This window comes from Melitaea cinxia, chromosome 25 (assembly GCF_905220565.1).
Source record: "Melitaea cinxia chromosome 25, ilMelCinx1.1, whole genome shotgun sequence".
Classification (NCBI taxonomy): Eukaryota; Metazoa; Arthropoda; class Insecta; order Lepidoptera; family Nymphalidae; genus Melitaea; species Melitaea cinxia.
This window is the reverse complement of record NC_059418.1, coordinates 11,193,586-11,219,573: the sequence shown is the minus strand read 5'-3', so window position 1 is coordinate 11,219,573 and position 25,988 is coordinate 11,193,586. Positions and strand designations below refer to the sequence as shown.

The 25,988-nt window shown below is 43.4% G+C and overlaps 1 protein-coding gene across 1 annotated transcript in view; it reads left to right on the top strand.

The window, feature by feature from the left end:
• The window catches only part of LOC123666116 (myoneurin-like), a 31,434-nt gene extending 5,646 nt beyond the window's left edge, over positions 1-25,788 (top strand). Inside the window, exons 6-18 of the mRNA XM_045600323.1 lie at positions 114-272; positions 3,887-3,972; positions 5,044-5,136; positions 6,490-6,565; positions 7,321-7,412; positions 9,040-9,154; positions 9,638-9,733; positions 10,628-10,757; positions 11,286-11,486; positions 12,772-12,900; positions 13,691-13,806; positions 20,385-20,584; positions 25,711-25,788. Coding sequence (XP_045456279.1) covers positions 114-272; positions 3,887-3,972; positions 5,044-5,136; positions 6,490-6,565; positions 7,321-7,412; positions 9,040-9,154; positions 9,638-9,733; positions 10,628-10,757; positions 11,286-11,486; positions 12,772-12,900; positions 13,691-13,806; positions 20,385-20,584; positions 25,711-25,788 — 1,571 coding nt within the window. The remainder of the gene's footprint in view (positions 1-113; positions 273-3,886; positions 3,973-5,043; positions 5,137-6,489; positions 6,566-7,320; positions 7,413-9,039; positions 9,155-9,637; positions 9,734-10,627; positions 10,758-11,285; positions 11,487-12,771; positions 12,901-13,690; positions 13,807-20,384; positions 20,585-25,710) is intronic.
• Positions 25,789-25,988: the final 200 nt, after the last annotated feature.

Here is a 25,988-nt window from a genome sequence, read left to right as displayed (position 1 = left end):
ACCCGAGTTTTTTTTTTTTTTAAATTTTATTTCATTCATTTGTCCCCATTCTCCCCTCTGGTCCTTGATATTGTTAAATAGCCTATTGATTATTATTCTATTTACATGCATAGCGAAAGTAGTGAAGACTACCAATGTGACGGGACGCGTCAAAAAAGTGACCGTCGCTAAAATAGGAACGATTAGGAAAAATACGCAAAAGATACCAGTAAGGAAGGCGGGCGATAAAAAAATGATTATACGGAGAAATGCGAAATTTCTAAAGCGGAAAGGTAATTGCATGGGTAGAATTTTTCGGATCTTTTCGTTTTTTTTTTTTTTTTTTTTTTTTTCGGTGACGGTAGTAGATTTTTTTTGCATGGTAGCTTTTGATTTAATTTGAATTTGGACGTATGCTTGCAGGTAGTTTTTTTATTGAATGACTTGATAATGTGACGATTATGATGTTCTTTAAACTAATTTATAATCTTGAAGTTTTTTTCTATTTTTTTTTTTAATATACAAACTAGGATTAACTCCTGTGTTGGGGGTCCGGAAACACAAAATAAACAAGCACAAACGCCCAGACCATGACAAATAATCTATGCGGCCAATACAATGTGACCACTACACGTCAAAAAAAAAAAAAAAAATAAAAATAAAAAAAAAAATTTAAATTCCAATTAACAATTTTTTTTTGATACATTTCTAATCAAATTAATCATATTTATGAGGAGAAAAATAGATTTTCCAATGATCTCTGAATCTGATCTCTTTCTTTTTTAATGGTACATGTAATTTTTACATACAGATTTTTTATTGATATGATTCGTTCTGTTAGTTCTTTTTTTACATTGTAAGCTACACCTTAAAGTAATAGATAAAATATTTAATAATTTTATTGATTAAATTGATGTATTTAGATTCCATTCGGTCCGGATGTGGAGGGACTGGCAATCTTTAATACAGGTCTCCTAAGTACAGTCGCGAGTCTCTCACACAGATTTATAAAAAAAAAAGAAAAAAAAATAGATAAAATATTAATAATGAATTTATGCCCTTACGCGATAAGCCGTCGGTCCCGATTGTTATCATGTACACCTGATAGGGATCGTTAGTCGTAGGGAATATATCCGCCAACCCGCATTGGAGCAGCAATTTGGATTAAGCTCTGATCCTTCTCCTACATGGGGAAAGAGGCTTATATAGGAGTGGGTGTTACAGGCTGAAGCGAGCAAGCGAATAACTTATAGATTTTTATATTTTTTGCATGAATAGTTTTGTAGGCAGTAAATGATTACGATATAACTAGTAAGAGCGAAAAAATAGCCTCAAATATTAATGCAGCTAAAACTTCAAGCAATGTCGCAAAAAAATTAAAAATAAGCAAATTTTCTTGTCATACAACGGCTACATACAAATACGAAAAAAATAATTTTTTTTTAACTATTAATCTATTATCGCCATGAAAAAATCCGAAAAATATATATATTTTTTAATATGCCTGAATCGTATTTTTTTTTTATATTATTTGATTGTCGATTTTTCTAAATTTTTTTTGAATTATTATCGATGTTGGTATAAGCATGGTTGATGTGGGTAGATTTATTTAGTAGTTGGACGTTGTGAAAATAACCTCGGACTAAGGTCTGGATCTGTTAGTATTTTATTTATGCGTATAGTGTAATATGAGGGTAGATTTGAAATACTATAAAAAGTGTCAGCTCCGACGCACGACTGGAGTTTACTCCTTCAGCTCGACTGCCTAAATAGGCACAAAAAGGCTTACTAGTTACTAAGAAATAGATTAATACCATATCAAATGGCAAATAAACGAATCAAATAACCCTATTGGGTTCCGATAGATGGCGTTACGAGAAACGTAACGAGGTCATTCGTTCAGTAGATTTTACTTTTTTTTTTCATACCGGGGGCCTTGTATGAAAATCGATACTTATGGAGTTAACTCCAATTAAACTTACATGATTACATAAAAAAAATAATTGTAATCATTATTTTTTTATATATATGTAAAATTATATGTGCTGTGTGGCTACGGCACTAAAGAATTTAGCCACCCCCTCTCTTCCCGTGGTTGTCGTAAGAGGCGACTAAGGGATAACAAGGTTCCACAACCACCTTGGAACTTAAGAAGCCGACCGATGGCGGGATAACCATCCAACTGCTGGCTTTGAAATACACAGGCCGAAGACGGGCAGCAGCGTTTTCGGTGCGACAAAGCCAGTACTGCGGTCACCAACCCGCCTGCCCAGCGTGGTGACTATGGGCAACACACATGAGTTCACGCCATTTTTGACGTAAACTTGTGGAGGCCTATGTCCAGCAGTGGACTGTATAGGCTGTAATGATGATGTAAAATTATTACTGACATATAAGTATTAATAGAAGTTTATATCGAACGTATTAAGTTATCAAATTATCTCAATATTATTATAAAAATGCTTACCGTAAGCAATCATCAAAAAAGGAGCTTCTCAGTTTGATTGTATTTTTTTTATTAAATTCGAACTTTTCACCGGGTGTACTGATTTTGATGATACTTTTTTTAAAATCGAAAGCTGATGCTTGTCTTGTTCCAAAATAATGCGTATTTACAAGACTATTTTTCCGTCGACCTACGTCGTGTTACTGGTCGATGTGATTGAAGTCGGTTTTATTTAAGAGTGTATGCTACCTCAAATTGCTTATTTTCCACTCGGCAGGATGTCCATATCTTCCAAACTACTGAATATTTAAGTTTGAAATTTATTTATGGTAAAGTTCAGGACATAAACTATCTTTCATATGTTTCGAAAACACGATTCCATAAAATTTTCTCTAAAGAAAAAAATCGCAAAGTTGCCTCTATTTTTGTATTAAAACCTTAATATCTCAGTAAATATAGAAGTTATGAACTTGAGATTGAGCATGGTAATTGAAATAAGTATGAAGAACATTTTATATGTTGCGTTTTTTAAAAAATAATTATTGATAATGTTTGTGGGGAGAAAATACATATAATTCGCGCGATGAACAACCAAGCGCTCTCAATTCTCACGTGTGATTAGTACGGGTGAAATCTGAATTCGAGCTGAGGTAGTGTAGCCCCTTAATCGTTTGCGAATCGACAATTTTCACAGAGGAATAAGTAGTGTTGTCAACTTCTTAGTAGTTTTCTTTTAATATTTATCAAAGAATTAGTATTTCTACTTTTAATTTACTATATAATATTGTTGTATTTTAATAATAAGTGCTTGAGTAATTTTTATTTTATATTTGATTAAATATTTATAATAAGTGTGCATGTTATCGATATAACGATCGATGTGTTTTGATAGTTGTGAATCTGTTTCTCCTATTTCTGATAAATTTATCTGACGTATAATATTGTCAGTCCAGAAGTATGGTTTTATAAATAAAAGGCAAGGCATCCAACTGGGGAAGTACCTCGACCTTACAGAAGATCACAGCTAAATAATACTGCTTTCAAGCAGTGTTGTGTTCCTGTGGTGAGTGAGGTGACCAGGGTTCTTGGCCTTATGTCGATAGCAGGGTTAGGGTCCTAGTGTCACTGACATTGGTGCTTTTTTGTCACCCAAAAACGAAAAATCAAAACAGTAAATTAAGTTATCGCTGACTTAAAATATAATATATTAAAACGGTAGAAAACGGATCAAACAAAGTCGTCAAATCCGCTCGAGTGAAGCCGGGGTGGAAAGCTAGTGTTATATAAAAAAAAGTCTGGCAGCAATACAATGGCAATTTCTAGAAAACCACGCCATACATAATCGCAGTGATCTAAAATAAGATCTATATATTTTAATACAATTTGTATCGATATCGATATTATTTAAATACAATTTGTATCGATATCGATATTATTTAAATACAATTTGTATCGATATAGATTCGGCGGCGTCCTCATCTGCCGGCGAATCGACGCCTCGCGTTAAAAGGAAATATACGAAAAGGGCACCGAACTCGAGTAACTCGGTAAGTTATTTGTATCCCATCTTTATCAAATATACTGAGGTAGGGCACAGCGGGAATTTCCCGCTCAAAATATGGAGCAGCCCGACTGGGGTAGTACCTCGACCTTACAGAAGATCACAGATAATACTGCTTTCAAGCAGTATTGTGTTCCTGTTGGTGAGTAAGGTGACCAGAGCTCCTGGGGGGGGGGGATTGGGTCGGCAACGCGCTTGCGATGCTTCTGGTGTTGCAGGCGTCTATAAGCTACGGTAATATCTTACCATCAGGTGAGCCGTACGCTTGTTTGCCGAACTAGTGATATAAAAAAAAAATACTATTTATATACACAAGCCGTTCCGGTCTGGATGTCTTTCCTTGTGGGTCTCCCCACCGTGCCTCGGAGAGCGCGTTAAGCTGTCGCCGTTAGAACTGCCCGATGATAATGATGACGATGACGAACTCGGACTATCTGAGGGTCGAAGGCTGTTATAGTAGTTGCTGCGTGTTGTGGGCTCGATATCCGCTCGGGATGGACATTTGTATTTGTAGAAATATTTCTTTCCGATTTAGATTTCTGTCCTTGTGGGTTTTTTTTTTTTTTATACAATTGATATACATCCACGGGCTTTTGAACCCATGTCCTTTTTTATTCCAAAAACATGCAATTTTTATTTTTTTTTTATTTCAAGATAGGCGTTACTCAGCAACATAACTGTTCAAGTTAGACTAACTTAATGTCTCCAAAAGAGACTTGAGTCCACCGACCGGTTCTTGTTCTAATGTATTATTACAATACAATTTATCTATGTTTTATTATTATTATTATTATTATTTTTTTTTTCTTTTTTTTCCTTAAATAATATACTTATATCTAGCTTATGTCCTTGTTGGTTTCCCCACCGTGCCTCGGAGAGCACGTTAAAGCGTCGGTCCCGGTCGTTATCATGTACACCTGATAGCGATCGTAACTCATATTAGGGAATATATCCGCCAATCCGCAGCGGAGCAGCGTGGTGGATTAAGCTCCAATCCTAGCGATTGTGTTCTTATCTTTCAAAAGTCAATGGAGTTAAATTATATTTTAATTTTCAGACGCCCAATTCTGACCGTGTCAAAGGCAAGCGGGGACGACCAAGGAAGACTGACCAAGTGACCTCTAAACAACCGGATCAACCAAGTGAGATGGTGTTTTTTATTTATTTTATTTATTTATTTATTTATACATTAAAAACTTAAAACTAACATTACAGTGAACCCAGTGCATTAGTTAAGTTGATAACTAATTTTACCTCTATCTATAGATTTTTGTATATAAATAACATTAAATTTAACAAAAATTTAAATAATTCAATTAAAAAAAAAAAAAAAGAATTGTCTCACTAATGAAATAATCACACAATTTTTTTTTTTAATCAATATAGTCTGATTTTCGGGATAAAAGTGTCTTTAGCTGTTTTTAAATTTAATTTCGTTGAAATCGACTCAGTAGTTTTAGCATATGAGTGGAAAACGTACGTATGTGATGGATTGTATGAAACTCAAAATTAAATTAATATCCCAATTGGTGGGCAGATGCCTTTTCTAGATTTACGAGAAAATTTCTGTCGCCTCTTGCTCATCTCTTTTTTTTGTTAATCAACTTCTAAATAATTGTGTTTGCTCGCAAACGAAAAAAAAAACCGACTTCAATTACATCGACAAGTAATACAACGTAGATCGACGAAAAAATAGTCAAGCAACTACGCGTTATCAAAGATTAGTCAAAAAGTAGTTATCAGATCTCGATAAAATTTAAATGTGACCAATTGGCACACACCACCTTTCGATTAAAACTAAATTTGTCGAAATCGGTCCACACGGTCAAAAGTTCTGATGTAACATACATAAAAAAAAATACAGTCGAATTGAGAACCTCCTCCTTTTTTGGAAGTCGGTTAAAAAGTAGGAGGTTCTCAATTCGACTGTATTTTTTTAAGTTATACTTTTGGCGCGTAAGGGAAAAATAATGGAAGTAAATCTTTACGATGCGCGCGCGCACCGTCACAAAAAAACCGACACCCCGAAGTTAGCTAGTCAACGAAGAAGTTAGCAACGTGAAGTTAGCTAGCCAATGAAGTATACCTTCTTACGTGCGTACATAAGTACACACACTTTTATTTTATGTATGTTATCCAAAACTTTTGACTGGATGGACCGATTTCGATGTTTTTTTTTTTTAATCGAAAGGTGGTGCGTGTCACGTGGTCCCATTTAAATTTTGATCAAGATCTGATGATTGATTTTTGAGCTATGTCTAAAAATGGGTATTTACTTTTTCGTCGACCTACATTGTATTACTTGTCGATGTAATTGAAGTCGGGTTTTTTCGTTTGCGAGTAAACAAAATTATCGAAATGTAAATCCTTTTTGAATTACAATAAAGATATTAAATTAAATTAAATAATTTAGTAAGAGATAAGTAAAGAAAATGGGAAATAACCAGGCAAAAAAGAAGAAGAATTAGTAAAGAGAATGTTTATTCTATTGTTTTTTTCAGAGATCCGCGTTAGAAGCAATTTGATGCCACTGAATACGGAACCAATCACAGTCGACAGTGACGACGAGCCCGATCTTGGTAAAGCTTTGCTTAATTTATATTAGTATTATCAAGATGACAAGTTTGAAAACGTTAATCTCAGGAACTACTGGGCCGAATAGAAACATTATTATGTTTTTAGATATGTTTATATCAAGGGTAAAGGCTATATAAAATCGCGCTACGATCATTTGGAGCGGAGTAACAATGAAAAATGTTGTAAAAACTGGTATAATTGGGCCTGTGGTTGATGGTATGTAAGTCGCCCGGTAGCTTTACAGATATATAAAATAATGTTTTTCCTGCTTTATGTGAGTGAAGACGCGGGTGTAAGCCAATATCAAGTACACTTAGAAGTATTTGAAAAAAAAAAGAATCATATGTGAGCTCCTACAGATACGAAATGTCCCTCTCTCTCTTTCTATCTTTACTGACATATCTCCCTCTCAACTTCCGTTCGCTTTGCCGGATCACACTTTTTGTGACACTTGTCACGCGTTCACCAGCTCATTCCCCAATTCAAACATGCGTAAAGAAGTTTTACTTCAAAATAGCTTCGAATCGCTCATAAAACTAAATTTCCAGACCCATATACCCAAAGTCAAAATATGATCTCGATTTGACCTTCACTGTTAAAGTTTCACTTATAACTTTAGGTCTTTCAAAACGAAGCCCCAAAAAAAAATTCAGACAATAACACCCAATGCCTATAGAAATATGACCTCAATTTGACCTTCACTTTTGAATTATACCTCTAATTGTTTTTAATAATAATAATTTAGGATTTTGTTCAGGATCGCCGAGCCAAGCGTCCGATTCACTAAGTTTGGACGAGAACCTCCGCGCTCTGAGACATATACACGAGAAATATGCGAATATCGACAAGGTAAGAATTGATCCCGAACTACAATTTTAGCGAATGGACAATTTAACGGATGAAGCAACGATAAAACCTTCAATATCACTACACAGTGTAAAACAAAGTCGCTTCCCGTTGTCTGTGTGCTTAAATCTTTAAATTTACAAAACTGATTTTGATGCGGCTTTCTTTAGTAAATAGTGTGATTCCAGAGAAACCTTATATGTAAAATACATGCATTACAGAAGATCACAGATAAATAATACTGCTTTCAAGCAATGTTGTGTTCCTGTTGGTGAGTAAGGTGACCAGAGCTCCTGGGGGGGGGGGATTGGGTCGGCAACGCGCTTGCGATGCTTCTGGTGTTGCAGGCGTCTATAAGCTACGGTAATATCTTACCATCAGGTGAGCCGTACGCTTGTTTGCCGACCTAGTGACATAAAAAAAAAAGTTGCCTGAACATCTAAAGCCGGTGTATACGTACATATTGATAATAGTATCTGAGGAAGGTCCTCATTTTTCTTCTCGGGAAATTCAGATATTTCGATATTACACAAGCTGTCACGCTGCTGTTGAATATTTAAATCTCGTTCAACATTTAAGAGACGGTATTTTTCAACTTCAATAATATCTTTGGACATAGCTTGTGTTTTAATTTTGAGATCATCGAATGATTTGGTATGAAAGTCCAATGATTTCGAAAGGTCAGGAAGATAATTTCTAAAATGCCAATAATTTTTGTTAATGTACACATGAGCTCACGTCATTTTTGACGTGAACTCGTGGAGGCTTATGTCCGTCCAGCAGTGGACTGTATTAGGCTGAAGTGATGATGATTATTAAAAAGTTTGTATGTGTGTGGATACAGCACAAAATCAAGTAAATCTCCTAAATGCGAAAAGTGAACGCTTTCAAATAACTTTAGACGCTCTTACGGACTGTTACAATACTCTTATCTGCATCCGCTTACTACTGATAGTGTATAACAGGGTTGTAAATAAAAATAATTGTGTTTGTTCGCTAACAAAAAAAGTCGAAATTTTTCGATTAAAATAAAAATCATTGAAATCGGTCCATCTAGTCAAAAGTTCTGAGGTAACATACAATATATATATATATATATGCAGTCGAATTGAGACACAATAAAATTATTGATAGATTGAGAATTCGATTTTAGTAATATAAAAAAAAACAACCCCTCCCCACTAACACACTTAACTGAGGTAGGGCACAGCTGGACATTTTCTGCTCAAAACACAGAACAGCCCAACTGGGGTAGTACCTCGACCTTACAGAAGATCACAGATAAATAAGACTGCTTTCAAGCAATGTTGTGTTCCTGTTGGGGAGTAAGGTGACCAGAGCTCCTGGGGGGAATTGGGGATAGGGTCGGCAACGCGCTTGCGATGCTTCTGGTGTTGCAGACGTCTATAAGCTACGGTAATCGCTTACCATTAGGTGAGCCGTACGCTTGTTGCCCCTGTGTCGGGGGTCCGAAAAAACACAATACACAGGCACAAACACCCAGACAACGACAAACAACTATATGACTAATACAAATGTTTGTCATGTGCGGGGATCGAACACGCAACCGCCAGCGTAAGGCGTCGTCTATATTTTATGTACTAAAGCAACATCTAATTTCGTTCTACAGGATGATATGTACGAAGCACACTTGCTCGCTGCGAATTTCAAGAAACCTCCGATGGACCAAGTTCAGAGGCTGGCTAGAGATGAAGACGAGGTGCTATCAGTTCGGAGCTCGGAAGGTCAGTCCCTTTGTCGCATTTGTGGGATGAGGACTCAGGGTATATCCTGCGCAATATCTGGAGCAGTTGTACCTTGACCTTACAAAAGACCACAGCTAAATAATACTGCTTCCAAGCAGTTCTGTGTTCCTGTGATTAAGGTAGCCGGAGATCCTAGATATGCTGGCGATCAGTATTGTTTCTGACACTGGTCTACTGAGTAGACCGTTGATCTAATGAATAGACCATTGGTCTACTGACTAGGGACTATTCCAACTTTACAGAAGATCACAGCTAAATAATACTGCTTTCAAGCAGTGTTTTGTTCCTGTTGTGAGTAAGGTGGGCAGAGCTCCTGGGGGGAATGGGGTAGGTTTGGCAACGCGCTTGCGATGCTTCTGGTGTTGCGGACGTCTTATAAGCTGCGGTAATCGCTTACCATCAGGTGAGCCGTACGCTTGTCACTTTCATATTATAATTATAATAACATATTATCGTTTTCAGATTGTGCATCTGTCAAAGAAATGGACGCAAGAATCGACAGGTTGGACGAGAGCTCCAATAGTTCGGACAGTAGCAGTTCGGCGTCCAGCGTGGACGGTGACGCGAAGGATGGAGGTTCGATTTTATGTAACTTAACTGAGGTAGGGCACAGCAGGAATTTCCTGCTCAAAATATGGAGCAGCCCAACTGGGGTAGTACCTCGACCTTACAGAAGATCACAGATAAATAATACTGCTTTCAAGCAGTATTGTGTTCCTGTTGGTGAGTAAGGTGACCAGAGCTCCTGGGGGATTGGGGATTGGGTCGGCAACGCGCTTGCGATGCTTCTGTTGTTGCAGGCGTCTATAAGCTACGGTAATCGCTTACCATCAGGTGAGCCGTACGCTTGTTTGCCGACCTAGTGACATAAAAAAAAATGTAATAACTAGCTGACAATACATGGCGAACTTCGTATCGCTGTAAAACCTCTTCACGCACGCTTGACTTGGGGAGTAAGCTGGTGAATGCGTGACGAGGGCGTTACGAAAAGTGTGATCGGACGAGGTAGATGGAAGTTGAGAGGGAAATATACGTTAGATGGTGCCGAAAAAGTTTTACTCCAGTCGTGTGGTCTAAAGCACACTCGTTTTTTTTTAGTTTTGCAATGTAAATATCGCGGTCATTAATCTAACATGTTACGTATCTGTGCGAAATATCATTAAAATCGGTCCAGTGATCCATTCAGCTTGCATCATCCCACTGCTGGGCACTATCTCCACGTAGGAGAACGATCAGAGCTTAACCCACCACGCTGCTCCACTGCGAGTTGGCGGATATGTTGCCTGCTATGAGTACCGATCGCTTTTAGGTATTTATGATAACAACCGGGACCTTTGCTTGAAATATTTGTTCGAATACAAATATCCATCCCGAGCGGGAATCGAATCCGCAAACCGTCGATGTTTTAGGCGACCACACGCATCAGCTACTGTAACAGGCTTCAAATCACAGGTAGTTCGAGTTCGTCATCGTCTTCATCATCATCGGGCAGTTCGTCATCGTCGGACAGTTCTGACAGCGACAGCGATGATGAAAGTCCGGAGACGGAGAGTCGGACGGCGAACAGTGTTGAGGACGATAGGTGAGTTCTTCACCTTTAGATTGATATAAATATTTTTTATGTATGTATGTATGTATGTATGTATGTTACTAATCTTATTGTTGGGTCATTCAAGTATTACGTAAACACCGAACGGGGGGGGGGGGTCCTTTGTGGTGCTTATTTTTGATCACATGGGGACCGGTGGGGTCTAGTCTGGTTACGTCACCAATATTTATTTATTATTTCTGAATAGATTAAGAATACCAACTAACTTCGTGCCGCGTTATTTTTTTTTTTTCGTTAACATAATTATATATATCAAAATAAAATATAGCCTAGCTTTTAAGTTGGACAAAGTTACGTATCTGTGCAAAATTTCATTAAAATCGGTTTAGTAGTTTAGGAGTCCATCGCGGAAAAACAACGTAAGCATAGGGGGAGGGGCGTTGTGCTGACTTTCGCTGATTAGGTGTAGGAGACATTCTTTAGACATAGAAATTATTCACATTTACATCACCAGTTTGAACGATCAAATTTTGAATTTTATTTGCCTTCTCTCTATTGCAGTAGATCTTTCGGCGCCTGGTCGTACAGCCTCCAATCCGGCACGAACACGGACTCCGGTTCGGATTCCGATCCGGAACGGAACGGTCCGGTCGAGCCGATTCCGGCACAGGATGAAATAAGTGAATCCGAGAACGAGTCGGCCGATAAAAGTTTTCAATGTCATCTGTGTAGAAAGTGGTATTCAACGAGGGTTACTCTCAAGTAAGTATTTATTTAGCCGACTTCCAAAAAAGGAGGAGGTTCTCATTTAGATTGTATTTTTTTTTAAATGTATGTTACCTCAGAACTTTTCACCTGTGTGGATCAATATCGATGATTTTTTTTTAATTGTAAGGCGGTGCGTTTCTTGTGGTTCTGTGTATTTCAAAGCCAGCAGTTGGATGGTTATCCCGCCATCGGTTGGCTTTTTGAGTTCCAAGCTGGTAGTGGAACTGTGTTATCCCTTAGTCGCCTCTTACGACACCCACGGGAAGAGAAGGGTTGGCTATATTTCTTTAGTACCGTAGCCACGCAGTAGTTTTCTCGTCGACCTACGTTATATTACTTGTCGATGTAATTGAAGTCGTTTTCTAAAAATTTGTAGAAGATTCTAGAGAAACAGAAATTTAAGAATATTTAAATTTATAATTTTTTTTTTTTAATTCTTGCGTTCGACAGTTGAGACAGGGCAACGTCTGTTGTTTCAATTAGTTTATTATTTGATTTGATTTAATTTATGTATGGAAAATTATTAATATCAAATACCTTTATTAATACGCTAAGGCTTAGTGTTTGCCTCCCTTTTTAGAAAAGACGTCACAACTACTCTTAATAAATAATATATTTTATAAAGTAATCGCTTCCTCTACCGTAATCACAACTAAAAAAAAATATTATTGCTTTTGTTTTTGTAAATTAATTAATTACTAAAATTATGTATGTGACGTCTTTAATTTTGAAACAGCGTCAACACGATTGACGGGCGGTAAATTTTTTATTTATTGCTTGACTGCCCGTTGGCGCAGTTTGCAGTGACCCTGCTTTCTGCTCCGAGGGTTGTGGGTTCGATTCCCATCCCGAGTCTGGGTGTAATATAAATATTTATTTATATATTTATATATGTATTATTTATAAGTATGTTTATCGAAAAAAAAAAAATGTAGCTATATACCAGTCGGTTGTTACCTATAACACAAGCATTAAGTTGCTCACTTTAGGAACAGACGACCGTGTGTGTATTGTGTAGATATTTATATTTATTTAGTGCGAATTATTCGCACGGGTATTGCAAGTATATTATTATTTTATTAATTTTTTTGAAGTACAACTTCTTTGCACTCGCTCGACTTGGGGAGTTAGCTGGTGAATGCGTGACGAGAGCGTTACGAAAAGTGTGATCGGGCGAGGCGAACAGAATTTAAGAGCGAGATATAAGTTAGATGTAGCTAAAGAAGTTTTTACTTCGGTCGTGTGGTCTTAAGTAAGCTCCTTGTTTTTCTTCCAACAGAATACACAGACGCGTCCATCAGAACAAGGGTGGAGGCAACTCTAGGTCTCGCACTCGGTCCTCTGATCGCTACGAGTGCGACTGCTGTAATGAGACCTTCAACCGCCGTGAGAAGCTTTGGGAGCACAAGTTAGTGTTTTTTTAGACTTGGTCTACTGGAAAGACCAACGGTCTACTGAGTAGACCGTGGTTCGATTGAGTAGTAGTCTTGTTTATTTTGATTTTTTTTTAATTTATACGCTTAAATGATTTAAGATTAATATTGTTAGCTTAATTATGTTAGTAATTTGTTTTGGTTTACTGAGATGACCGATGCTTCGCTGAGTGGATTTTTACTATCGTCAATGAGTGTTTAAAATTTTATATTTATAATCGATATTTTAGAACATATTTAAGTTTTTGGTCTATTGAAAAGACTAGCGCCTATTGAATAGAACATAATCTTGTTAAAACATAATTATACATATAAGACATTAGTTGACTGCTTAAAATTGGAATCGGAAAATTATACAATGTGTTGCTCTGAAAAAAACAAAGATTTTATTATATAACTTTTCTTTATACATTATGATACAAAAATAAAACATAAAAACCCTAACCTACCTGAAAAAACAAAGAAACGACATTTAAAGATATTTACCAATTCCTGTACATAAAATTAAAATTAAATATTTCTTTTTTATATGTGACTATTATGAAGTGTCAATAATCTCTTTATAAAACAATGCATATTACTACTGCTATAAAAAGGTACTATACAAATATACAAACTCAAAGGAATATCTTCCTTTATATACATACATATACATATTATACTTTATTAGAAATAAAATAATTTATAGCATTTTTTTTTTATATTTAAAAGGTCTACTGAAAAACCATAACTAAACAATTTTTTCATAAATACATTTCGTTACAGGGCTGAAGTACACAGGGGTTCTATGACGGTCCGCTGTGAAGTATGTAGAAAGTGCTTTGAGGACGATGCGGAGCTCGCCGCACACGATCGTACGCATACAGCCGATGAGCGTGCGGGTGAGTCTAATACTATATATACAACGGTCTACTGAGTAGACCGGTGGTCTACTGAGTAGACTGTGTTCTAATTGAGTAGTATTGTTAGTTAATGTTGATGATGGATTTATATTAAACATATAATATTGTGTGTTGCTTGAAAATGTACTTATACTTCATAAAATCATTTTTTTTTGTTTTGTAACAAACAAACGGCTGTGTATTTTCTCAGTAAACCTCAGAGGGACGGTCTTTTTGTCCATCATATCTTTCTGTCGGGAAATAAGTTTAAAATATTTGATTGTGATTTTTTTTTAAATATACCATTTGAGACCATATTGTTTCCAAATTATTCTAAAATAGACGTTCACTGAGAACGTGGAAACGTTCTTAATTGAAGTAAGATATAAATAATCATGTTTCTTTGCAATATTACACATTAGTACCATATAGAAATTGTCTACAAAGCTCTTAACTCTGTCGAATGGTATATTTTTAACTGTTTTCGAATGGAGGCTTTCAATTCGATTGTATTTTTTTACACTGTCAGATGTGATATTTTGTCGGTTAGTCGGCCAGTCCCAGAATGATCTTATCTCCGTATAGACGGGCCGTCTGTCTGATAACGTTTGGTCAGATTCAGTTTGTCAGTAACGTGGTAAGTCTCTAAGCACTCGGGCCGTCTGTCAGATAGGGTTTTTTTTGTTAGACAGTCAGGTTTTTCTATCATAAAGTCAGCTTTCTGCTCTCCGACAGTCTTGTCAGGTGAGATCTTCTGTCGAACAGTTTTATCTGTCAGTCGTACATTCAGCTAATCTCCCTAGGTTCAGACAGTTTGTCAGACGGGATTTTTTTTCTCGAACAGACAAGGGTTTACCGTCACGCAAACACATTAGCTGTGTGGCTACGGCAGTCTAGAATTCTGCCACCGACTCTCTTCTCATAGGTGTGTAAGAAGCGAAAAAGGGATACCGTAGTTCCACTACCACCTTGGAACTATTGAAGCCGACCAATGGCTGGATAAGCATCCCATAGCTGGCTTTTTAAGAGCCATTTCACAATTTTACGCTCTGCAAGTTTAGGTAAATTTGGTCGCATCGCGCGAATCGTACGAGCCGCGCGATCTTTGTGCTAGTAAGTATAGTGTGACAACCAAAAGACCATCTTGATCATTTTTAATGTATAATAAACATTAATAACTATGGTATAAAATGTTTTTTACATAATTAATTTGTTAAAAATTTCAAGTATGTTATAATAACAACAGTCAATAAATTTAAAATAAAAATAAAAAATCAATTTTATGAAACAATTTTTTTTAAATTGATTTAGTTTTTTCAGTTTACGAATGAATCTAATATTTACGATATGAATAAAATAGCATTTTATGACATCGACACCGACAAACATATTAATTAACAAATAACAAGACAAACAGATTGAAATGCCTATTTGTATTGATAGTGTGAGAAAAGAAAATTAAATTATACATTTGTTTACAGAAATTATCATTATATTATTTTACAGTCATTTTCGTAATATGTTTATTTTATTTATATTTTATTATGAAAGTATCAAATGCGTTTTATCCGCTATAACAACAGGCGCTTGGCGCGTGTGTGCGAAAGAGACGGCTGCGCAGAATTTGGCGTGGACCTTACCTCTAAGAGCGCTAGCGCGCGTGTATGTGTATAAAATTATTAACCTTTTTTATCAGCCGACTCCCTGGGTAAACGGTCGAAATGTATACTTTCAAGTTCTATTTTTCAATAATATTGGGTTTGGGTTAATAATAGGCGTTTATTTTCTAACTTCTCTATACTATATTCTGTACACGCGGACTTTACAAAAGCAAATACACAGCAGAGCAATTAATTAACAGACATCTTTAGTCGCCATCGCTGACAAGAGAACAGTGAATGATACCATATACAAAAATATAAATTAGAGTGGATGGGCACAGATAAACAAATGTTTTTATTGTACTATATCCAACAAATAACCTCTACCTTAAAACTGTATAAAAATATAGTAATATGTGGCATATGTTTTTGTTGATACATAATGCGGATTTTTTTCCATTTGTACCACCGTTAATCCGTAGTAAAATTTTAAAGTTACAAATATTTTCCAAATAAGTACCATTGTAAAGTAATATTTTTCTTAGAAAACAAAGGAATTTTAAGTAAACTTACATCATATAAGAACATAAAAAAAATATTATATTATTATATTTTTAATACCTTTTGTATTAAAAATAAAAAGTAAATCAGTCGAGTGCCAGCGCTCTTAGAGGTAAGATCCACGCCAAATTCTGCGCAGCCGTCTCTTTCGCTCACACGCGCCAAGCGACTGTTGTTTATAGTGCGATAAACCGCATTTGATACTTTTATAAAAATATGCGAAAATTACTGTAAAATAATGCTATTTTATTTATATCGTAAATATTCGATTCATTCGTAAACTTAAAAAACTAAATAAAAAAAAAATGTTTCATAAAATTTATTTTTATTTTAAATTTATTGACTGTTGTTTTATAACATACTTGAAATTTTTAACAAATTAATTATGTAAAAAACATTTTACAACATACTTATTGATTTGTATTATACATTAGAAAAAGATCAAGATGGTTTTTTGGCTGTCACACCAAGTAGCACAAAGATCGCGCGGCTCGTACGACTCGCGTGATGCGACCAAATTTACCTAAACTTGCGGAGCGAAAAATTGTGAAATGGCTCTTAAACTCACTGACAGGTACTCCCTGAAAGTCATACAGGTATATGCGCCGAACTCGGCAGACGATGAAGTTGAAGACTTGTGTGTAGATATCACAAGGGTCGAAGTATTGCCAAACATGGCAATACTTCGACTTTCTACAGCGTTGTTGCTTTCTTCAACGCTAAAGTGGGAGTACAAGACCGCGACGGATCGAGAATCGGGCCACACGGATCGGGGCACAGGAGTCGTAGGGGGCAGATGCTTGTCAACTTCCTCGAATCGGAGGGGCTTCTTGATGAACACATTTTTTGAGAAGAAGCCCCAAAGGAGGTGGACATGGCGAAGCCCCGGAACGAGATAGATTTCATCATAGTGGATAAAAGGCATATATTCAGAGATGTCTCAGTGGTTAACAGGTTTAACACCTGCAGCGACCGCCGGCTATTACGGGGCACTCTGAATATATGCCTCCGAAAAGAGCGGGCCCGCTTGATGAAATCTACTCTCCGGCCTACGCTGCCCCAAATACTATGTGGCTCCGAGCAGTTCCAATCGGAACTCCAAAACCGATTCGATTCGCTGGAAACTACTTGCGATGTGGACGAGATAACCGACAACGTGGTGAAGACGGTGTGTACACTGGGTCGCAGACACTTTCCATTAAGAAAGTCAACGAAGCAGACCAAACTTTCTCCTGAAGCCTTGGATCTGATGCGGCAGAGGCGCGAGTTGCCGGCTGCTTCGCTAGAACAGAGGACTCTTTCCGAAAGGATAACGAAAACTTATACGCCGAGACCTCCGCTGCTCAAATACGAGAGAGATTGCTACTCTGATTGAGCAGAAGGGGGTCCAAAGTTTTCCAAAGACCATTGGAGAGAAGCCTTCTTGCGAAGCTCAAAACAGCGGATGGCAGAACCGTCTGCTTTCGCCCTCAGATCCGAGAAGAGGTTGAGAATTTTTATGGACAGCTGTACTCGTCGAGTGCGTGCAAGCCTGCGACTTGGGATACCGAAGATCCACGGGCACTATTGTTGCGCCATTATTCGAAGTGTATCCCGGACTTAGAAGAGGATGAGATTAGCGTAGAAGAGCCCTGGGAGATGACAGAGTTACCACTGAGCTCTTTAAAGCCGCAGGGCAACCTGCCCTAAAATCCTTGGCAAGACTTTAACGGGCGTCGTCCAGGAGTGGTCCAGGTAGTGCTGTACTTTAAGAGAGGTGATAAGTCTCTGTTGAAGAATTACAGACCGATCTCATTTCTGAGCCACGTCTATAAACTGTTTAAGAGGGTTGTTACGAATCGTCTCACCAGAAGACTTGACGAATTCCAACCACCGGAGCAGGCTGGGTTTCGAAATGGCTACAGCTCCTTAGACCACATTCATACTGTTCGGCAAATTATTCAAAAGACGAACAGTAGGGTCTTCCCAAGAGGATACGGAAACTTATGGGCAGAGATCTCCGCTGCTGTAATACGATAAATATTACAACTCTTATAGAGCAGAATAGGGGGTCAAAAGTTTTCCAAAGACAATTAAGGAGAAGCCTTCCTGCGAAGCTCAAGGCAGCGGATCGCAGAACCGTTTGGTCTAGCCCCAGATCCGAAAATAGGTCGAGGACAGCTGTATTGGTCGAGACCATACAAGCCTGAGACTCGGGACACCAAAAATCCACGTGCACCATTGTTGCGCCATTTGTTGGAGGACATCCCGGATATCGAAGTCAGCAGCTTAAAAACGGGATGGCCCCGGGGGATGACGGAGTTAAGACTGAGCTTCTTCTGGCCGCAGGACGACCTGTCCTAAAAACCTTAGCGAAACGCGTTAAACGCCGTCATCCACCGAGGTTCCACTCCGGAGACGTAGTCTTGGAGTGTGGCGGTTCTATTCTACAAAAGAGGTGATAATTCTTTCTTGACGAATTACAAGATCGATCTCCTTTCTGAGCTACAAGCTGTTTTCCAGGGTCGTTGCGAATCATGTCGCCACTAGAATCGACGAATTCCAGTCATCGGAGCTGGCTTTCGAAATGGCTACAGCACCGTAGACCACATCTATACAGTCGATCGGCAGATTATGCAAAAGACCGAAGAGTATAATCAGCCGCTGTGTGTGGCATTTGTCGACTACGAGAAAGCCTCTGACTTTGTTTAGACCTGGGCTGTCCTGGATTCTCTGTAGAGATGTCATATCGACTGACTAGATATCGAGGTCAACATCCAGGACCAGCAGACCAGACCCATTTTCATTCGTCGCAGGGTCAGAAAGGGCGATGTAGTGTCGCTGAAACTGTTTAACACTGCGCTAGAAGATATCTTAAAGACCTTGGATTGGGGGAGGAAGACGAGGCATTAACGTCAACGGTGAATACATCTCGCACCTTCATTTTGTCGACGATATCGTCATATTTGCAGAGGCGTTGGATGAGCTAAGCTAAATGCTGGGCGCCCTAATTGAGTCCTCCCGAGGAGTCGGTTTCAGTATGAACTTGGACAAAACGAAAGTAATGTTTAAAAACCAAGTTATACCGAAACCGATATCGGTCGACGGTACCTTTCTCGAAGTTGTTAAGGATTATGTTTACCTCGGCCATATCACCCATCTAGGCCGCAAGAACTTCGAGAAGGAGGCCGACAGGAGAATGCGGTTGGGCTGGGCAATGTTTGGCAGGCATCATCGAGTTTTTACTTCGAAGATTCCGCAATGCTTGAAGACAAAAATCTTTAAGTAATGCGCCCCTGTGTTTACATACGGGGCCGAGACATGGACAGTGACGAACGGACGAGTCCACATGTTTAAAGTTGCTCAACGTGCAATGGAACGGGTTATGTTTGGGATTTCTCTCAAAGAGAGAATTAGAAATGAGACTATCCGCGAGAGAACAATAGTAAACAACCAACATAGCTCATAGAATTAGCAAGTTTAAGTGGTAGTGGGCTGGTCACCGGTGTCGTAGAACCGATGGCCATTGGAGCAGACGACGAGAGAGAGTAGTCTTGGAAAACGCAGGGGAGACATCCTCCGGCCCGCTAGACCGACGATCTATGTAAGATTGCCGGTATAGGCTGGATGAGGATTGCGTAAAACCGGGATGTCTGGCACAAACTTGGGGAGGCCTGTGTCCAGCAGCGAACTGCAATAGGCTGACTGAAGCATATATTCTTTGCAAAGTTGGAAATTCTATTAGATGGGTGTTTTTTCATTGGACACTCAGTTTATTTGTCCGTCACATAGTTAGCTATTAGTTCCAAACTTGGTCTGGTCGTTAGAAGGAGATTCGTCAGACAGTTACGTAGTTTCCGTACACTTAGACAGTTTCTTAGATGAATTTTTCTCTTGGATCGTCGATGTGCTCGGAATTTTTCTCTTGGACCGTGATGTGTAGTCGCATAGCTACTCACGACACACTCGGACTTAATCAGATGGGTTCTATTGGGGGACAGTCAGTTTGCTCGTAATTGCTTGAACTCAAGATTGTTGGATAGGGTTTTTGTTCAACAGTCTTTCTGTTTGCTTTACAATTAAGTAGTCACTTTAGGTTTTTTTTTTTAGATCGGTATTATGTGTGTCTTTGAATGGTCTTTTTGTTCGAGAATCAGTTGGTTTACCTTTACTGGTGTTCCTCACGAATTACTATTCATTTTGTAACCTCCCACTGCTGAGCATGGGTCTCTTTCTTAATGTAGGAGAAGTAATGGAGCTTAAACTACCACGCTGCTCCAGTGCGGGTTGGCGGGTATACTCCCTACTATGAGTAACGATCGTTATCAGTTATTTATGATAACAACCGGGACCGACGGCTTAACGTGCTCTCCGAGGCACGGTGGGGAGACCAACAAAGACAGACATCTAAACTGGAAATAAATATTCGTGTTGCAGGTCGCTGTTCCGAGTGCGGCGCGTCGTTCGCACGCTACGAGCAACTGCGCCGCCATCGCACGCACGCGCACGGCGCCGCGCCCGCGCCGCGCCTGCCGCACGCCTGCGCGCAGTGCGGCAAGCGCTTCTCGCACGCGCACTCGCTCACGCGCCACATGCACAACCACGCCAAGCAGCTCTACCGCTGCGTCGTCTGCAAGGTGCACACACACACACACACACACACCGTCACACTGACGCACCCTCACTGCGTCACCTGCCGCACGCCTGCGCGCAGTGCGGCAAGCGCTTCTCGCACGCGCACTCGCTCACGCGCCACATGCACAACCACGCCAAGCAGCTCTACCGCTGCGTCGTCTGCAAGGTGCACACACACACACACACACACACCGTCACACTGACGCACCCTCACTACGTCACCTGCCGCACGCCTGCGCGCAGTGCGGCAAGCGCTTCTCGCACGCGCACTCGCTCACGCGCCACATGCACAACCACGCCAAGCAGCTCTACCGCTGCGTCGTCTGCAAGGTGCACACACACACACACACACACACCGTCACACTGACGCACCCTCACTACGTCACCTGCCGCACGCCTGCGCGCAGTGCGGCAAGCGCTTCTCGCACGCGCACTCGCTCACGCGCCACATGCACAACCACGCCAAGCAGCTCTACCGCTGCGTCGTCTGCAAGGTGCACACACACACACACCGTCACACTGACGCACCCTCACTGCGTCACCTGCCGCACGCCTGCGCGCAGTGCGGCAAGCGCTTCTCGCACGCGCACTCGCTCACGCGCCACATGCACAACCACGCCAAGCAGCTCTACCGCTGCGTCGTCTGCAAGGTGCACACACACACACACACACACACCGTCACACTGACGCACCCTCACTACGTCACCTGCCGCACGCCTGCGCGCAGTGCGGCAAGCGCTTCTCGCACGCGCACTCGCTCACGCGCCACATGCACAACCACGCCAAGCAGCTCTACCGCTGCGTCGTCTGCAAGGTGCACACACACACACACACACACACACACCGTCACACTGACGCACCCTCACTACGTCACCTGCCGCACGCCTGCGCGCAGTGCGGCAAGCGCTTCTCGCACGCGCACTCGCTCACGCGCCACATGCACAACCACGCCAAGCAGCTCTACCGCTGCGTCGTCTGCAAGGTGCACACACACACACACACACACACCGTCACACTGACGCACCCTCACTACGTCACCTGCCGCACGCCTGCGCGCAGTGCGGCAAGCGCTTCTCGCACGCGCACTCGCTCACGCGCCACATGCACAACCACGCCAAGCAGCTCTACCGCTGCGTCGTCTGCAAGGTGCACACACACACACACACACACACACACCGTCACACTGACGCACCCTCACTACGTCACCCCCCGCACGCCTGCGCGCAGTGCGGCAAGCGCTTCTCGCACGCGCACTCGCTCACGCGCCACATGCACAACCACGCCAAGCAGCTCTACCGCTGCGTCGTCTGCAAGGTGCACACACACACACACACACACACCGTCACACTGACGCACCCTCACTACGTCACCTGCCGCACGCCTGCGCGCAGTGCGGCAAGCGCTTCTCGCACGCGCACTCGCTCACGCGCCACATGCACAACCACGCCAAGCAGCTCTACCGCTGCGTCGTCTGCAAGGTGCACACACACACACACACACACACCGTCACACTGACGCACCCTCACTACGTCACCTGCCGCACGCCTGCGCGCAGTGCGGCAAGCGCTTCTCGCACGCGCACTCGCTCACGCGCCACATGCACAACCACGCCAAGCAGCTCTACCGCTGCGTCGTCTGCAAGGTGCACACACACACACACACACACACACCGTCACACTGACGCACCCTCACTACGTCACCTGCCGCACGCCTGCGCGCAGTGCGGCAAGCGCTTCTCGCACGCGCACTCGCTCACGCGCCACATGCACAACCACGCCAAGCAGCTCTACCGCTGCGTCGTCTGCAAGGTGCACACACACACACACACACACACACACCGTCACACTGACGCACCCTCACTACGTCACCTGCCGCACGCCTGCGCGCAGTGCGGCAAGCGCTTCTCGCACGCGCACTCGCTCACGCGCCACATGCACAACCACGCCAAGCAGCTCTACCGCTGCGTCGTCTGCAAGGTGCACACACACACACACACACACACACACCGTCACACTGACGCACCCTCACTACGTCACCTGCCGCACGCCTGCGCGCAGTGCGGCAAGCGCTTCTCGCACGCGCACTCGCTCACGCGCCACATGCACAACCACGCCACGCAGCTCTACCGCTGCGTCGTCTGCAAGGTGCACACACACACACACCGTCACACTGACGCACCCTCACTACGTCACCTGCCGCACGCCTGCGCGCAGTGCGGCAAGCGCTTCTCGCACGCGCACTCGCTCACGCGCCACATGCACAACCACGCCAAGCAGCTCTACCGCTGCGTCGTCTGCAAGGTGCACACACACACACACACACACACACACCGTCACACTGACGCACCCTCACTACGTCACCTGCCGCACGCCTGCGCGCAGTGCGGCAAGCGCTTCTCGCACGCGCACTCGCTCACGCGCCACATGCACAACCACGCCAAGCAGCTCTACCGCTGCGTCGTCTGCAAGGTGCACACACACACACACACACACACCGTCACACTGACGCACCCTCACTACGTCACCTGCCGCACGCCTGCGCGCAGTGCGGCAAGCGCTTCTCGCACGCGCACTCGCTCACGCGCCACATGCACAACCACGCCAAGCAGCTCTACCGCTGCGTCGTCTGCAAGGTGCACACACACACACACCGTCACACTGACGCACCCTCACTACGTCACCTGCCGCACGCCTGCGCGCAGTGCGGCAAGCGCTTCTCGCACGCGCACTCGCTCACGCGCCACATGCACAACCACGCCAAGCAGCTCTACCGCTGCGTCGTCTGCAAGGTGCACACACACACACACACACACACACACCGTCACACTGACGCACCCTCACTACGTCACCTGCCGCACGCCTGCGCGCAGTGCGGCAAGCGCTTCTCGCACGCGCACTCGCTCACGCGCCACATGCACAACCACGCCAAGCAGCTCTACCGCTGCGTCGTCTGCAAGGTGCACACACACACACACACACACACACACCGTCACACTGACGCACCCTCACTACGTCACCTGCCGCACGCCTGCGCGCAGTGCGGCAAGCGCTTCTCGCACGCGCACTCGCTCACGCGCCACATGCACAACCACGCCAAGCAGCTCTACCGCTGCGTCGTCTGCAAGGTGCACACACACACACACACACACACACACCGTCACACTGACGCACCCTCACTACGTCACCTGCCGCACGCCTGCGCGCAGTGCGGCAAGCGCTTCTCGCACGCGCACTCGCTCACGCGCCACATGCACAACCACGCCAAGCAGCTCTACCGCTGCGTCGTCTGCAAGGTGCACACACACACACACACACACACACACCGTCACACTGACGCACCCTCACTACGTCACCTGCCGCACGCCTGCGCGCAGTGCGGCAAGCGCTTCTCGCACGCGCACTCGCTCACGCGCCACATGCACAACCACGCCAAGCAGCTCTACCGCTGCGTCGTCTGCAAGGTGCACACACACACACACACACACACCGTCACACTGACGCACCCTCACTACGTCACCTGCCGCACGCCTGCGCGCAGTGCGGCAAGCGCTTCTCGCACGCGCACTCGCTCACGCGCCACATGCACAACCACGCCAAGCAGCTCTACCGCTGCGTCGTCTGCAAGGTGCACACACACACACACCGTCACACTGACGCACCCTCACTACGTCACCTGCCGCACGCCTGCGCGCAGTGCGGCAAGCGCTTCTCGCACGCGCACTCGCTCACGCGCCACATGCACAACCACGCCAAGCAGCTCTACCGCTGCGTCGTCTGCAAGGTGCACACACACACACACACACACACACACCGTCACACTGACGCACCCTCACTACGTCACCTGCCGCACGCCTGCGCGCAGTGCGGCAAGCGCTTCTCGCACGCGCACTCGCTCACGCGCCACATGCACAACCACGCCAAGCAGCTCTACCGCTGCGTCGTCTGCAAGGTGCACACACACACACACACACACACCGTCACACTGACGCACCCTCACTACGTCACCTGCCGCACGCCTGCGCGCAGTGCGGCAAGCGCTTCTCGCACGCGCACTCGCTCACGCGCCACATGCACAACCACGCCAAGCAGCTCTACCGCTGCGTCGTCTGCAAGGTGCACACACACACACACACACACACACACCGTCACACTGACGCACCCTCACTACGTCACCTGCCGCACGCCTGCGCGCAGTGCGGCAAGCGCTTCTCGCACGCGCACTCGCTCACTCGCCACATGCACCACCACGCCAAGCAGCTCTACCGCTGCGTCGTCTGCAAGGTGCACACACACACACACCGTCACACTGACGCACCCTCACTACGTCACCTGCCGCACGCCTGCGCGCAGTGCGGCAAGCGCTTCTCGCACGCGCACTCGCTCACGCGCCACATGCACAACCACGCCAAGCAGCTCTACCGCTGCGTCGTCTGCAAGGTGCACACACACACACACACACACACCGTCACACTGACGCACCCTCACTACGTCACCTGCCGCACGCCTGCGCGCAGTGCGGCAAGCGCTTCTCGCACGCGCACTCGCTCACTATCACACCGTCACAAATCAGTCCAATGTCCCAATGTCACCCTGTCACACCTTCAAAATGTCACACCCTCACAATGTCACCCAGTCACACCTTCACAATGTCACCCTGTCACACCTTCACAATTTCACCCTGTCACACCCTCGTAATGTCACCCTGTCACACCTTCACAATGACACCCTCACAATGTCACCCTGTCACCCTGTCACACCTTCACAATGTCACCCTGTCACACCTTCACAATGTCACCCTGTCACACCTTCACAATGTCACCCCGTCACACCCTCACAATGTCACCCTGTCACACCCTCACAATGTCACCCTATCACACCCTCACAGTATCATCCTATCACAACCTTACAATATCACACCCCCACTGTTACACTGTTTCTCTGTCACACCCATACACTATCACATTGCAACACCTTCACACTGCCACACCCATACACTATCAGACCCTAACAATGTCACACTCACCACCTTACGGACATATTATCATATCATCATATTATCAACTACGACACGTTGTCACTGTCACAACTATAATACCAAACATTATATCAATACATACCTTCCGTTCCAGGCGTCGTTCGCCCGTGCCGACCAGCTCGCTCAGCACCTGAACAGCCACCTCGCAAACTACAAACGTCTCAAGCAATAATGCACACTCGGCGTTTTGACGCCGCGTTTGAAGCGCTCGTTTATTAACCACAACACGAGCGATGGACGCTTGACTGAGAGCGCCCGACGGTCTGCGTGGATCGGAATCGAATGGGGACTGACTGTTCGGCAAGAGTGAGTCAACTCATATTAACTAGAGTTTCAACTCATCCGTGCTCCGACTCAGTCGAGTTATTGACT